Below are 16,751 nucleotides of genomic sequence, written 5' to 3' on the forward strand. Positions count from 1 at the left end.
TTTTTAAATAATCCGAGCTTGCTGATGATATCGAATGCCCATTTAACAATTTATCAGTTTCTCTTCGATTGTATATAAATTGTAAATAATTGAAAAATAATACGTAAAATGTTCGAACCTACAGTTTTATTGACAGATTATAATATCACGGTATAGATTATAATGTAACGCTTTTTCTAATTTTACTGTGACACAATCTTTAAATTAACACAGTGAATATATACATTTGCTGATTACTCAGTTCCATGTACGTCCAAAACAATAACAATGAAATAGAAACTCAATACTAAGAGCTTAGGGTTGAGATTGGTATTTCGAATGTCACGGATTTACCACTAATATCGCGACCGTGCATCCCGCACCGCTGTGCCGCGTCATTGAGCGCGGGCGCATGTCGTCGAAATACGAATATAATTCCATTCGCAATATACATAGCTTAGATATTACAAGTGCTTCGCTCATCGCCACTAAGAGACGTGCGTTGGATGTGTCATTATCGTTATTCACGTCACGGTAATATTAGAAAGTATTACCGGGTCCACGTTGTGGAAAAACTGGTCTACAGACTTCAACTTCATTCCAACGTGCTTCGTATCGATACTCACACGCCTATTTGTGCGTAATCATCATTTATTCTTGTGTCTCCACATTGTCACGATGCACGAAACAATTCTGAATCAGGTAAATAACTTTTTTATAACATTGAATATGCATTTGCGATTGTTATTTATAAACATTAACCCTTTATCATTTATTTGTTTGTTCAAATCGACGCTCGTACGGAATATTATGCTCAATTTGTCACATGTTTGTACAACAATGGATATTTAATAACATAAATTATTTTATTTATATTGTTGAATTTTGTATAAATATATCAATTTCGTGAGGTTAATTTAAAAAAGGGTTTGCTTTGAATTATTTGTGTATTTGTAAATACTTATTTAGGTAACTCTTTGGATTGATTTCTAGAATAAAATGATATGTAAATAGGTACCTTTTGTACAATCGAACTGGAATTATATTATAAAATGCTGTTTTTTGTGATAACGTGCGTTTGTAAGATATATACACACACATGTGTTTCTATTCAGTAGTATTGTGATGTATATGTGTATTGACTGTTTACATAGTTACTATTAAAATATTAGTAGACAGTTCTATTAGAGAGACCCTACTAATTTAAATGCTTTCATTTTAAATGACGGTCATTAAATTCATAATGAACATCTTATCTATTTTAAATAAATATCTTCTTAATATAGTAGCTAATTATATCACCATCTATATGAATATTATTCCATCTTTTAATTATCATTATCTTATCATATTTGATGAACATTGTCTCGAAAATGTACTAATTATTGAATATTGTTATTATCTCATGAAGAGTAGATATAAAGCGCTTTGTTCGCAATCAACGTATGACATCTTCCCGAACAACTATCCCATACACAGCGATCTAAATATACACGCATCCGCATTTCTTACATTTTAGTAGAAACACGTCATATTTGCATTACGCATCTTCCCTGAACTCGAAAGAGTGTTCGCAAATTATAGCAGTATTTATAGAATTCTTTGTTTCTATAGGAAATCGATTTCACGCGCGTGCAGCGCAATAGGTAGCCGTTTGGTATTAACCTGTAATAAGATTGTATTATGTAGTGCATTACCTTTACAATATTTGTAAATCTTTTACCGTTGAATCATAAGCATCTAGCAATCAAACAAAGATTCTCCTAAGAAAGAAAGAAATACCTATATAATATGTATATACTATTTATCGTTTACCGGACTTGACCTTCATAACTAATATAATTATATCAACATAGTCTTCTTCATATTCTTCTTATATTAAGGATTATCTTTGAGGTTTATTTAGAATTTTCAAGAGCTCAATAAACATGTTTTGGAAAGGTCTGCCAAGAAGTCAATGTTGAATAGGAAAATGAAATTGCGCCAAAATGTAGGCGAATTGACATTCAAATCTACTGTTTAAGTTCATATTGTCTACTTTCATGAGTAATGATCCTAAATACATGATCCTACATATCCAGTAAAAGGTGGTTTTTAATGTTATAGTTATTACACAAAATATAACTTAAGAATGGAATTTTGTTGAATTTGTCTCCGCATGAATTCTAAAAAAAAGAAATACAAAAAGGCGTACACCCCTATTTGTTATCGGCTAAAATCCAATCAAAAAACTATTGCACTTGAAATATTCCATGCAATTTTTAACGAACGGATATCCATGCGTAGGTTGGTACATCCAATGTAAGAGAGCCTCATACTAAGAACAATAAAAAGTACTTTTTTATTGATCTTAGTGAGGCTTTGGTTTGGAAGCCTTATATTAATAGATAGGGAAACTTCTTAGTTGGTAGACAGATGTTTTTATACGTTTTTTTATTATTTAGTTTTAACCAATTCCAGGCGGGGACAAATCTAACAAGCAAACAAAATATGCCTTTCTTAAGTTATAGTACCAAAGTGTTACAATTAAAACGGCTTTCTCTCTGCATTTATCTGTCATTGTTATTGTATCCTTCTCTATTATACATGTTAAACAGAAGATAAATCTTATAAACAAACAGAAGCAGCTACAGCTTTAGGTATATCGTCTAAACTCTAAAAGATACATGTTAATAATCAATTCGAATGCTACACTTAAGAATCTAATACTTAATTTAAACAGTTTGAACTACTCTTCCGTGTAATGGTTTTCGGATTAACTACGTGCATGTTATACTGTAGCTATCAGCTTGTTTGTATAAACCTAGGCTATTTTCAACACTTCAATATGTGATGTTTGCATTTGACAGTGTCGAAGCCTGCCATTGATGATACGGTACAACAATTTTTAATAAACGAACGAGCTCTCAGGAGCGCCAGTCAACAAGCTGTGCCTGTTAAAACAATATAGATATAAGCGGTGTCCGTGTTAACGTAAATAAAAATATTTCAAAGAACACTTAAACGGAATGGTCTGATTAAAAACGCAATATCGTGAAAACGCAGCACATGTGATGCATAATTGTCGATAAACATGCAATTTGCTTTACATGAATTAACCCCGCTATTTCTTATATATTTTAGCTTCGTATATATAGCTATGAATTCTTATCAACGTCTACTAGGTTAAAGGTAAATGATAAAGTTGTGTGTTGTATGGTGCTGACTATTTGGCTAGTGAAATACCACATCGGTGTGTTTCTATAACTACTAATTTAAGCTCCCGCGTCGTCAATTGAATACAAGCACAAAAATAACGGTGAAATAAATAGTCACCACGTGGGGGCGGCATTTAAACTTAGACCATGTGTAAACAGTCTCAGTGCGGCTCCCAATTTTTTATACAAATCTGATATGGACGCAAAATGCTTCGGTAGAAATATTAATGAATGGTACAATAATATTGAATAAACAATACAGAAATGAACATAATTTATACGTTATAAACAAGTTATACGTTGAGTACTTTTTAAGGAATAGAAAAAAATTATCACGAGGCGGTTTTTGTGCCCGTCTTTTTTATACGATTTGTAACAAAATATTGAATGTCAACATAAGAAATTTAAAAATATGATATTGTTTATAATATCAATTTTAAATTAAAAATAATAATTTAATTCCATCAATCAATAAATTTAAATCTGTAAAATGAAAAAATTTGTGGTTTTATTGAATGTTGGGCAAAAACATACACTTGTTATGTTGTCTGCTACAGCGAAAGACTTGTAATTCAATGATGATGTTATGTTTTGGCTACATAGATGACCTTTTACTGTATTAAATTTTCTTCTGTATTTAAAATCTATTGATTGTTTTTTAACCAGCCTTTATATATTGTTTAGGGTGCATTTCTGTTTACAATATTAAAATATATAAAAACAACAGATGAAAAAAGAAGTGTCTAATGCAGCATCGAAAAATGATTTCTTATAATATAAAGCATTATACAGTACTTGTAAAATACTTTTATGTACAAATTGTACTGTACAAACTAATAACAGAAAAACCGTCCACCTGACTTTCAAATACTACCTACACGTATTCGTGCGGTTTTCTCTGCAGTATAGGCTGTTATACACACATTTTTTATATGCTCTCCTATGAATTACAGTTTCAACGAGACGGGTATGTTGTACTCGAGGATTTCCTGAGACCAGCTGAATGCGACGAGCTGGTAGCGGCGGGAATCGAGATAACAAAACAAATTGATGAAAACGCTCGCAAATCGGTTTTCACTACAGTAAAAGACCAGGTACGCTCAACAGATAATAAATTGATGTATAGTCTATGGGACATAATGTCATTTTATTTTTTAGTTTTATAACATTCAAATGCTTTATAAATGAGAAATTTTGAAAGAATAGAAAAAATTTGATCACGAGGCAGGATTCGAACCTTGCTACGGTTAGGCAAGAAACGCAGGTTCGAATCCTGCCTCGTGATCAAATTTTTTCTATTCTTTCAAAATTTCTCAAAATGTAATTTATCAGATGTTGTGCCTGGTTAGTGGTACTTTTACTATGAGTTTTTGGTAATAACGATTTCAGCTTGCATTTGTTTGTGCGGGACGCAAAAAAATAATTCTTTAAAAATAAAGATAAATAAAGATGTTTTACCTAAACTAAATATTTAGACCTTTTACAACAGCTGTTCGCCAGATAAGTATTCAGATCTCCAATTTATATTATATTACTAGTTGCTCGTCCCGTTTGCGCGCGGCCGGGATTAAACACGATATAGTTTAAACACTATATTATAGAAAATAATATTTAATATTTAAAGTAATACACACTTACGCATAACGTGGCTGTGTATTAGTAAAATTTTGTTAGTATGAGACTAAAAAAAGTAATGAAAATCGTTAAACATACTCGTAACTCCATAAAGACGTTTTAAATTGTTACATGTATCATATTTATTCAAAATTGATTTTGTTTCGAATTTGGCATCGACACCGAATAAATTGGTAGATAATCTAATTAACTCACTTAAAAGTTTACGGATAAATATGAAAACAGATTCCATTATACGCTTCAATTAATATTCTGCCAACATCAATTAACTTTTAAAAGCTTTCATAGTCAATAATTGCAGCTTTCAAAATGCACAATGTTTGTTAAAATACTCGCTCACGGCTTTAATAGTAGTAAATATATTAAATTTAATTCTGTAGTTATTTAATTAAAGTTATTGTGCTAAACTTCTACTAATTCCCATGTTTGCTTTGAATGGAAATTCAAAACCTGGGTTAAGTCCAGATCACAGGCTTTGTCAGGCAAATAAATTATGTGCGCCTCATAAAAAGAATGTCATGAAAAATTCAAAATTATATTTACACTAGATTCTCACTGTTATACAAAAATAAAGTAATGATAAAAAGTTTTACGCGTTCATATAGCTAAAATACCACACGAAATAACTAATTTATATTTTACATTCCGTACTTTGTAAGATTATAATGGTGTTATTGATTTAACAGTGTTCCTAGAAGTCATTATATGTACGGATCAACTTTATTGAATTTATTTCGACTGTAATGTCCCTCGACAGCTTTGCTTTAAATATGAAATAAAGAATACCTAGAAATTCTACGTTTCTACGAACTAAACTAATTATTACATTAGAAATATGTTTTATCCTAATGTTAAAACATATTTAAAGCCATTTATAACAAATAATTTCACTTTTCAGGAAAACAGAGACACGTATTTCTTAGAAAGTAATGATAAAATAAGGTACTTCTTCGAAAGTGATGCCCTCGGAGAAAATGGCGAATTAAAAGTTGATCCCAGTCTTTCTCTTAATAAGGTAAGAAGGAAATAGACTATTATTGATCAACATTGAATCTATCTTGATATACATGTATCAGCAAAGATATGTCTACAGAGATTTTGGTATTGAAAAAATTCCATGAATCCGTAATTATTAAGATTAAACACAAAACCTGCCTTGTGTCATGAGTTTATCTCTGCATTTGATTCCTGTACCTAAAAAAAAAACCATTAAAAAACTGCGATGCTGCTTTCCAAATTCTACAAATATTATAAATGCAAAAGTTTGTAAGGATGTGTATGTGTTGGTTGCTCTTTCACGCAAAGGCTATGGAACCGATTGCACTGAAATTTGGTACGTAGACAGCTGAACAAATGGAATAACATATAGGCAACTTTTTATCCCGATACTCCTACTGGATACGGACTTTCGCGGGTGTAACCGCGGGGCGCAGCTCGTATTATATAACAAAAGAGTTATTTGAAGAGAATAAGTTCGCGCTTAATTTAATCAAATAACACAGATGCGTAGAAATTCTGACAAAAGTAGTTCTCTTTCCTGTCTTCGCTTTTCCAGATGTCAGGCGCTATTGCTATGATTTTTACTTTAGTAACTTAAAAATCATCATTTACTTATGGAAGACACAATATATGCATGTATGTACTATACTACTGTATATTTCATTTTAGGTTGGCCATGCACTTCATCTCCTTCACCCAATCTTCAGATGCTACACGTATAGCGATCGCGTTAAGGCTGTATGTCAGCAACTAGGCTTCAAGGAACCAGCTGTAGTGCAAAGCATGTACATCTATAAGAACCCTGGTGTGGGAGGAGAAGGTAACTTACAAAATGTGTCTCATATAGATTTATAAGTATTAATATAGCTTTAAGATGTGTTGTTTAGTCACATTTGTTTTAATTTATAGATATTAAATTTAAAAAATATATAATAAGTTAATATTTATTTAAAAATAGGACAATCAATGAACAGTCTAATCCACAGATACAGTATACATTTACATAAGCATACACATACAGTTTATTATACATTAAGTAATAAATAAATAAGAATATGTATCAAACATTATGGGAATGAAGAGATATTTTCGTAGCGTAAGAATTTTAAAGGAACTTAAGAATTGTACTCGTCTTATAGGAACAGGCAAAGTGTTCCAAAATCTGATGGCCGTAGTTGTATAAGAGACATTATAAAATTTCGTGGAGTGTATAGGAAAACTCAAAAGAGTCTTATAAGCGGATCTTGCGAAGTAACTATCGGAGGAAACAAAACTGAAATGTCCTTTAAGGTAGGATGGGGATTTGGGATTAAAGAGAACAGAGTAAAGGGGTTGAAGGGTGCGAGCATTTCGGCGGACGCGAATAGGAAGCCACTTAAGCTTCTTACGAAAAGTTGACACTCGGTCATACTCGCTTTATTCGAAAACAAATAGTACGAAAAATTTTGGAAACTACATTTTAGCATGAAAAAAATGTAAACCTACCAGCACGATATTTAAATTATCTCTTCTATGAATATTGAAATTTCGTTTGTTTATTTTATAGATTTATTAAGCATTTTATTCATCCATCCAATGCATTAAACAATACCTATTAATTTCAAAGATCTTATCTCAGAGCTATTTGTTGACTAATTTTAAATTCCATTATTTTAGTAATACCACATCAGGACATAACCTACCTTCATACGGAGCCGGTGCCACCCTTAGGTTTCTGGATTGCCTTGCAAGATGCCACCGTACAGAATGGTTGCCTTTGGATATCACCTGGCTCCCATAAATCTGGAATCCATCGGCGATTATTTAAAAAGCAGAACAATACGCTTGAGTACGATAGACCAGCTCCAGTATACCCACAATCCAGCTTTACACCAGTAGCTGTCCCTAAAGGTATATTAATCTGATGAAACACATTTAAAATCACAATAAAAGATAATTCCATTTCCTACTCATATTGGTTACGATCTAAACTTGAAATAAGTTTATCGTAAATAAAATACTCGTGCTTAAAAAAACTTAGGGACCAAATTGAAAATCCCTTACATTTTTCTTTAAACGCAAAGTAATTTATTCCACTTCGAAACATTATTTTTGTTACTTTTGTACTGGTATCGAACTAGCTTTTTTTATTGTTTGTCGTAAACGCTTAAATTAAGTACTAAATTACATGTGACTCCTCTTTAAAGGTACTTGCATCTTATTGCACGGCAATGTTGTCCATAAGAGTGCACACAACAATTCGGACAAGAGTCGACACGCATACACATTCCACGTCATTGAGAAGAAAGATAACAACTACTCACCTGAAAATTGGCTGCAGGAAGGCAAAGAAGCTCCATTTTTAAATTTGTATACAACATCTCAAATGGCTTAGAAGAAAAATCGATAAGTGTTTCTATTCAGTCATTTGTAAATTACAGCTTTTTCAACAAATAAAGCAAATAATAAGAGTACATTGTTACCAAAACACCTGCTACTTTTAAAAAAACGTTAACTACGACAGCTATTTAAAATAAATAGTATATATTTAGTAGAACATATTTTTTTTAAAGAATGCCTTTGAATGTTCTAAGGCATATTATTTTTTATTTACCAAATATTATATGTACATTATTTTCTTGATAAAGATGTGATATATCGCTAATAGCAATTGCATTGTGATAGTTTTATAATAAATAAAAATAAAAATAACATACCTTTTGTTATTTTACTTGGATTTCTCTCCATAGCTAAACCTAATTTAATCGTCCAATTACGGAAACTCATGTTCATAAATAGATACTTCGGGAAAGAAGACTCATATTCTGTGAGATGAAAAATCTTCCAACTACGTAATACGTTGAACTACTTTTCCCGTAATTGAAATATAATATTACACAATAGATATTACTATCTAGATATAGCCGTAGTACTCGGAATCAGAAGGAATATGAAACGACATCATTTTCTTCAAACTCGTATCAAAGGAGCCCAGGAAATAAATTATATACTAGATAATAATTCAAGCTTACATCATAAGAAGCTGCTTTTGATGGTTGGTAAAACAAAATCTAAAGCATAAATGAAGTATTTTACTTGCATTCCTCAAAGATGCTGCAGGCACAGCGCTTGTCTGCCTTTTATCCTCACAACTACCTTTGAGAAGTAAATTTTACAAAGGTACGTATAACAAAGAAAATATTTAACAAAGCATTATAATTAGACTCGAATAATATATAAATTTCTGCTTATAATTCCAGCTTATAATGCCTGAAATAATGTAATAAATATTATATTATAATGAAACTGAAACTGTCATGTGTTAAATTATATATTACGCTGTTATGTTTGTATCATTGGTTTTGGTTTGTACCTTAGTTTGCCATCTTGTGTTAGAATATAGAAATAAGTTTAATGTACCAGTTGTGTAGAGCCCACTGTACAGATAAATTCATCAATTCAAAAAGATTAATGATTTGCTAGTAGGGATGGATATAATATCATATTATGTTCCTTTAATATTATATTTCGCATTGTCCAGGAATTTTCCATACAAACAACCAATACCCTGTTCTTGCACTATTCGTTTAACTTTAAGAGAATTCGATTTCTATTCAATTCGATATTTTAATAAAGCGTTTAAAGTCTGGAATCATTGATATAAATAATTAAATCCAAACAATGAATAACAATTTTAACAATCGCCAACACCGATGATTGTCATCACATTAATATTATAAATGTGAAAATTTGTTTATTTGTATGTTTGTCCATCAATCACGCTGAAACCACTGAACGGATTTTGATTTAACTTGGGTATGAGCTGACTTGGGTGATAGGATATTTTTTATCCTGATTAAGTGCTCCCTTGGGATAAAACTGCAATCTTGATATCCGGGCGGAGCCGTAATAGTATATAATTCGAGAAAAATATACGTTAAATACACGTTCCGCAAAAATATTGTCAAGTATGGTACCATGGTACAGGGGACAGGTATTAATTATGAAATAGGCAGAATTCAAGTCCACTTAAATTACAATATTAAGTATCACAGCATATTAGGACATTGACCTTAAGTTTGAAGAACAATTTCATTGCCACGTTTTATCCGATAAAAAGTTATTCGGAAAAAAATGTCGCTGGACTTCAATTTGATAAGAGAATAAATATTATGTTTACAAAACATTTTAATATGAACTATATTTTCTGGAATTCTTTTCATAGAAAATACATCTCAAACTCCTAAGTTCGAAAACTTGGAATATACCCCTATCCCTATATTCGAAATTTTCGAAATTCGCCTTCGTTCCTGTAAAACTTTCGCATTCTTCTTTCATAGTTATCCTGATAATAGTAAAAGGAGTGCACGTAAGTAAGTATGAAGTAAAGAATTTTATATATGTGCAAAATTCTATACCACATGAAACGAGTGAAATAATAGACTGACTGATGAAATTACTGATTTACTGCAACTATATTCAAAAAGTCATCAGTGAAGAGAATCAAACTTTAACATACCTACATATAGAAGTAAATACTTACGCTACAATTAACTGAAATTATATTTAAACCCAAAACCAATGATAAATATAAGTAAATAAGATCATCTTAAAACCGAAATGATAAGAATAGACAAAACAATAATAAAATAATAGACTCCGTGTTATTAAAACGTTTTAATCAAAGAGGCGCAAGTCAGATAAACTAATTTGTATGAAATAAACTCCCTCATAACAGCTTCTAGCGTCTAACGTCTTACGCAGACGTTCATTATCAGTGGCCCATATATTAATTGGAAGATTGTAAAAAAGGGTTACTGTAGAACATTATCCACACAGAGCGAGCATTGAGATCTGGAGGTCGTAGTTTACTATAGATACGGGGTGATATGACGGCCGTTCACTCTTTCAGAGGAAGTATGGTATCAGTAGGAACCCAGCAGCCGTTTGAATAGCACACTAAAATGCATCTGAGGCTAGCGCTCCTTATCACCCTGATCGTGTATTTACAATGTAAGTAAGCAAATCGCGAATAATTTTTTAAACAATACCCATTTCGTAAATAGCCGTTTTAGATTTTTTCTCGTTGTTAACGCTGATAGGCGAATTGTTAATGCACTGCTTGAAATTTAATATTAAGATTTTTTTACGATACTTATTTATAAATGGCAGGGTTCTTTTTCGAAACATGATTGATTTTATAAAATCTCTTTTTCATTTGCTCTATTTTATTAATAAATTTGGTCATCTGATTCACTTTCCAGAAATTACCTATGAATGTTAATCACTATTTTTAAATATAAAATAGTATAGTATATTTAATATAGTGCGTTTTCTAGAAAAGTATCGTAGGTAGTGGTACATATAATAAATGATAGCAAAAATAGCACGGTCGATTCATTAGGGCTTCTTCGAATTCAAGCAGAAGTTTAAGTAGATAGTATATAAATGATATAGGTAAATTTCAACAAACCGAAGCAACTAATTGTTTTTGTTTATAAAGTAAAATAATAGCACTAAAGTTTTAATATAGTGTTTTACTGTTAGAGTTTAAATAACAAATTTCTAACTTTGGCGAGAATACTAAATAAACTCGAATGCATACTCATTGTAAATTCAATTAAAGAAAATACGATAACAAACGAGTTGGTTCATAGTTTTCATGAACGCCCTTGCCCTTTCAAGTATGAGCACGCTTTAGAGATATTATAATATTTGCTTTAAACTTATCAAAAGTTAACTATATGCGTAAAATACGTATATAACCTTAAAATCGCTTTAATATTATTATCGACATTAATTAACCACGAATCTGATATAGTAGAATAGTTGAAACTGGGAGTAATAAAGGGCAATCAAGAAAGGAACAAAATGCAATGATTATGCATTGTTTTATTTTGACATACATGCAATTTAAAATGTGTTTAATTGTAATATACAAAACAATATTTACTAGTTTAAAACGTTATATTGTATAAGTATTAATATAATTATTGATAATAGCATAATCTATGGTAATTTAATATGTAGGATGTAAAGAGCATCTAAGCGGAAGTATTCGAGATAAAACATAAAGCGAATGTTATAAATATGTCTGATTTAATAAACTGTTCAACATATTTATGGATTGAATTTAATTGGGCTGCACTAGTTTGAGAGGTGGATCCTTCCCAATGGGAGAATATATATTAATATTGAAGCCTTAGATAATGTTCACTTAATAACAATAAGATAAAAAGTAAGCAGACATAAGTGCGGCCGATAGAATAAAAAAATGTCAGTTTGAAATGTTAACTTTGTAAATTGCAACTCGGTGGCGCAAACCAGTAAAATAGTCGCGGCTAAAAAAATTATCATAAAACAAATATTACAGAGGGTAGAGACAGAAAAATAGGTTGAATAATATGTCAAACTATTAATCTTTATAAAATAATTATTGCGTTCATTTTATATTTATATTAAAGCGTATTTTGCCTATTGCGTATAGTGTATTTCGCCCGCAGTCAATACTGTTATAAATAACTTCCAACCATGGTGGTGAACCCTGGGTAGATTTTAAAAACAAGATAAAGAAATCTATATTTGATCCTGGATCTTCAACGGTATACTTTCCAAATGTCCTGCAAACCGTCCAATCTATGTAGCAAACAAACGGACAGGCAGACTTCCACATAACATTAGTATGGATGCTCATGAGCAGCGTGCTTCACTTAATATAAATATTATAATTGATATGACCAGTACATGCTCGCCACGCTCGCCTCGCGCTACCCACATTCAACCCAAAGAAAAGACCCGAAACAAAATCGTCGTCAAATAGTAGCATGTACATGCTACTGTACCTCGTAAGTCTCCACTGATGTTCAGGGATTGTGGTCGCTACCATCAGGCGATTAAAAACACGCTGTAATGATAGCACTAAGGACATCTTTGAAACCTGCCGATTCTGATCATAATATGAACAAAATCCAGTCGAAAGGACGAGTTAGTTACATGCGGTTGCATACAGGTAAAGCTAATATAAAAGTGTATTAAAAACGAATAAATATTAATAAAAGAAATTTGCGCCCGCCCTACTCAGAGGTCCTATCAATTTGATCTAATTTTATTTATTCCCGTAGTCGATCCCATAAGACTTAACTAAGGAGTAAGGTTATTTTAATATGTCTTCAATATTCCTTTAACTAGTTAGTACAACCTAGTAAGTACCTCGTTATTTTAATTAGCAAGATATAATAAACTAATCCCATATTGTTGCCTAGGGAGTGTGCAAGCATGCGAGCCAGATCAGAATCAACGCGGCTGCAAGATATACGGTACCTCGTGCACGTGCGGGTACGGATGCAAAACCGAATACATTTATAGAACAAGGCGTGCTTGTTTAAATGCTCTAAGAGGTAAATATAATATGTCATTTACTCATTAACACTTCACGCTTTATAAAGTAGGTATCGTAACATTACGTTAAATGTTTTTATTCATAGAATAACAGTATTAGATACAAGGTCGAAGAAACGAGATAGATAGATAGATAAAAGAAAGAAGGTTTTCTATATCATGATTATGAATAAAGGTCAATAAAATAGGCTACAGATTTAAAGGAAAATATCAAGTTTATCTGAGGTATAATAAGTTTAACCAAAATTGACTTGTAACTGTTTAAGTTGGCTTGTTTGTTTGCTTTAGTCCCGATAGCGGTGGCAGAAATCTGGGACTATTTTATTATTGGTTAAATGCAAGAATAAAATATTATGACGATATTTGAGTGGCCTATTTCATAATTATATATTTATTGATGATAGTATCTAATTGTCTATATACTTAATTATATGAAAAAAACTGAAAAAACGTCAGTTCTAAAAGAAAAATCAGTTCTGTGAATGGAATAATAACTTTAAATAATACCTTTACAAAAAACAGCTTTGAAAATTTTGACTATGTGTCTGCAGCTTTCACGCAATAATGGACGGATTTTGATGACTTTTTTGTTATATAGCTGTTAGTATCCTCGTCAATAATTTGTTTTGAGGAATTTAATGTGGATTTGAAAACACGAGAACGAATTTGCAGACTCAGTTAGTATTATAAATTTATAGCAACAGTTATCTGAATTTTTTATTGATTTTTTAAATAATCACAAGTATTATATACTAGCCATTTGCACCGTAAAGCTATTCACCCATGGTACATATATAGTCTATGTCACTCAGTGAAGTTGCAGACACATGAAATTAACAATTACATAGTTTATATGCTATTTGACTATTTGACAGCGTAATTGTCCTATGCATCTACATTGCACATTGCATTTCGCAGCGGCGAGGTGTAAATCGGCGGATGTGACCCAGTTTCTAAATAAATAATCTACGCGATTGACCCGTTTCGTTTGTGTCATGTTCAATATCCGATGTAGGTGCACTCATAACCACAGTACCAGCTGCATACAGGCCCTTGACACGAGTTTGGCATATTTTGCCTAGATCAATTGGCGCTCGTTATCCAATACGTATCGTATTTAGATGAGCAAATATGGAGTATCCGGGCAATCAAAACTACCAATGGACCTGATGTCACTTTATTTAGTTATTGTAATTTAGTACCTAAATTTAAAGATTAAGGCTAAAAATACTGATTATTTATATTTAATTGACTAGCTTCTATTCTATTAAATTTAAATACGAAAACTTGAAACTGGTTACAGAATAATTTTTAGTTATTTATAATTAAAATGCTTTATAAATTAGAAATTTTGAAAGAAGCAGGTTACAGAATGTTATTGTAAAATTGTTATTTATTTATTTTTTTATAATGATTTTGACTTTTTTTTCAATTACAACTAATTTTAATTAAGTCTGATATAATAATGATTATTATTACTATTGTTTTTTTTATTCAAATATAGTTATAATTGTTATATTATATTCCATCAATGTATTATAAACATCACAGAAATGATAAAATAAATGTTTTAAATACAGATATATACATCTTAAGGCTAACTGAGATTGGAAAAAGCAATAAGTGGATTTTCTTATTTTCCTATCAATGTCCTACAGCTGCTTTCAAGTCATAAATACTGGCATATAATACTTGACAGTTTTTCTTTCTTTCCATTTAAAACAACTTTAAAATCTTGGTTTTGTTATTATTAAGTTCTTGATTATTTTACAATCATCCGATGGAATTTGCTCACGTGGTCAAATTGGGTACAGTTTATTCTTCGCGCAAAATTTTTAAAAATTCTCTATTTGAGCACAATTTTGCACCACCTACACATATTATTATCAATGACACATGTACAACTTTGTATATCATGAAGACATGAAGCCATTTTTGCATTAATTATTTATTAATCTTAATGGTTGGTATGTAAAAAGCCTCTTGCTTTTGTACTTAAGACAGTAGTTCCCTACTGTATTGTTACGAAGAAGTGACGATGTTTTTGAAGATATTTCATTCCCATCTTTCAGCTTTTCCTTAATGTCGCTCTGGGCAAAAGATTTTAACAATTTTCAAGGTTCCCTGTTGGTTGTTGATGATATTTCTATATTTTTAACAATACGTATCAGTCACAATTATCTAATTTTCAAACAGAGAGGAGTTCAAACGTTTGCGTCCGCATGCCTTGCGTCCGAGGCAATTGCATTCAAACTGTTCAGGACCCAGGATTCACTTGCAAGTGTGAAGGCACCGGATTTTATGGACAGAGATGTGAAAAAGGTGATCAACTTACATTGGATATGAACGCTCCTAATATAAGAGAATCTTACTATCCACTAACCCAATTCAATTTAATAATTCAGAGGCATTACGTGTTTACGATTTAAATACATAAAACAGTCAATATATGTTGCTGTACTAATTTTAACCCGGGATAGAAACAAAATAAAATGTATTTGACATGACGTTCACATATAAAGTGAATATTAGTGAAATAATTTTTAAAATTAGTACAGTATATACAGAAATTAGGTCGGTAGCTACAGGTTTTATTAAAAGCCGCTATGTTAACTACCTGCAAAGGAAACAGTTCAACTTAAAACTCTTATTTTCTTGTTTCAGCGTGTCCAACGGAACCAATTCGGGGCTTAGTCTTCCCACATGAATGCGTCGTTATATAAATAAAGCTTTAGTTGTATTACATAATACCCTATTTATTTAGTACCATTTCACGTAAATTGTATTTGTTTATTCAACCATTGTAAAATATCTTAGCTTACATTTTAAAAGTGTATTAGGTTATATCAGATATTTGTGAATATAACATCTTTCTTATTATTTATATTTCTTTTTATTTCCTTTTTTGCAAAGTTATAATTCCAGCGATATCTTTTAATAGTATATATTACTTATGTTTAATTTAATTAAGTTTATTTGAATTTGGTAGGCGTTTGACTTGGCCCTATCGATATTTCAAGGTAAGGTTACCGTGTTTGAGATGCATTTTGCAGGCGTCCATTAATTAGGTAAGGCGTTTTGGGTAAAGTATCGTATGAATAAACATGCTTAAACGTCGTAGTACATATACATATTAGTATAGTATTATGTTATTTGTGCTACATATATAGAGATAGATAGCTAGGTACCTTGATATATAACATATCAAAATAGGATTGAAATCGTAGGTGTCAGTTTGTTAGCATTCACGATAAGTATAAAATTATGGAATGAGCACTTACGCTTATACTTACGATTAAACGCTTATGCGTATAATCTATGACTTACGCCATAAAGTATTGTATTACTTACACGAAGGTACCTACATACAGAACATCAAACTCAGAGATCCTATACAGAAGATCCTACCGGACGGGGAAAAATTTTATGCTATCATGTAAATATTATTCATAAACAATTGAGATTATTCTGAAATCAAATATATAAATTTATATTTGTATTATATTTGTAGATAAGCATTAAGCGACATCTCTCGTATCTGTAAAATAACATTGAGGCACGAAG

General features: G+C 31.2%; 2 protein-coding genes across 2 annotated transcripts; both read left to right on the forward strand.

Annotated features, from left to right (window-relative positions):
• Nucleotides 1-452: 452 nt before the first annotated feature.
• On the forward strand, nt 453-8,501 carry LOC119835716 (phytanoyl-CoA dioxygenase domain-containing protein 1). The gene is made up of 6 exons (XM_038360696.1): nt 453-681; nt 4,130-4,270; nt 5,710-5,826; nt 6,480-6,630; nt 7,467-7,700; nt 7,997-8,501. The coding sequence occupies exons 1-6, from the start codon at nt 658-660 to the stop codon at nt 8,182-8,184; spliced, it is 855 nt and encodes a 284-aa protein (XP_038216624.1). The 5' UTR covers nt 453-657; the 3' UTR covers nt 8,185-8,501.
• A 2,170-nt stretch (nt 8,502-10,671) lies between these two features.
• LOC119835569 (cubilin-like) lies at nt 10,672-16,071 on the forward strand. The gene is made up of 4 exons (XM_038360476.1): nt 10,672-10,802; nt 13,052-13,186; nt 15,384-15,509; nt 15,852-16,071. The coding sequence occupies exons 1-4, from the start codon at nt 10,754-10,756 to the stop codon at nt 15,908-15,910; spliced, it is 369 nt and encodes a 122-aa protein (XP_038216404.1). The 5' UTR covers nt 10,672-10,753; the 3' UTR covers nt 15,911-16,071.
• Nucleotides 16,072-16,751: the final 680 nt, after the last annotated feature.

The sequence above is a fragment of the Zerene cesonia genome, chromosome Z (genome assembly GCF_012273895.1).
Source record: "Zerene cesonia ecotype Mississippi chromosome Z, Zerene_cesonia_1.1, whole genome shotgun sequence".
In the NCBI taxonomy this organism is placed as follows: Eukaryota; Metazoa; Arthropoda; class Insecta; order Lepidoptera; family Pieridae; genus Zerene; species Zerene cesonia.

What these genes read in the sequence shown, in the direction of transcription:
- LOC119835716 (XM_038360696.1), top strand. Translation starts at nt 658, where the DNA reads ATGCACGAAACAATTCTGAATCAG. An exon ending in CCCTGGTGTGGGAGGAGAAG is followed by an intron (nt 6,631 to 7,466) that starts GTAACTTACAAA and finishes CCATTATTTTAG; the next exon opens with TAATACCACATCAGGACATA. An exon ending in ACCAGTAGCTGTCCCTAAAG is followed by an intron (nt 7,701 to 7,996) that starts GTATATTAATCT and finishes TCCTCTTTAAAG; the next exon opens with GTACTTGCATCTTATTGCAC.
- LOC119835569 (XM_038360476.1), top strand. Translation starts at nt 10,754, where the DNA reads ATGCATCTGAGGCTAGCGCTCCTTATCACCCTGATCGTGTATTTACAA. An exon ending in CCTGATCGTGTATTTACAAT is followed by an intron (nt 10,803 to 13,051) that starts GTAAGTAAGCAA and finishes ATTGTTGCCTAG; the next exon opens with GGAGTGTGCAAGCATGCGAG. An exon ending in TGGACAGAGATGTGAAAAAG is followed by an intron (nt 15,510 to 15,851) that starts GTGATCAACTTA and finishes TTCTTGTTTCAG; the next exon opens with CGTGTCCAACGGAACCAATT.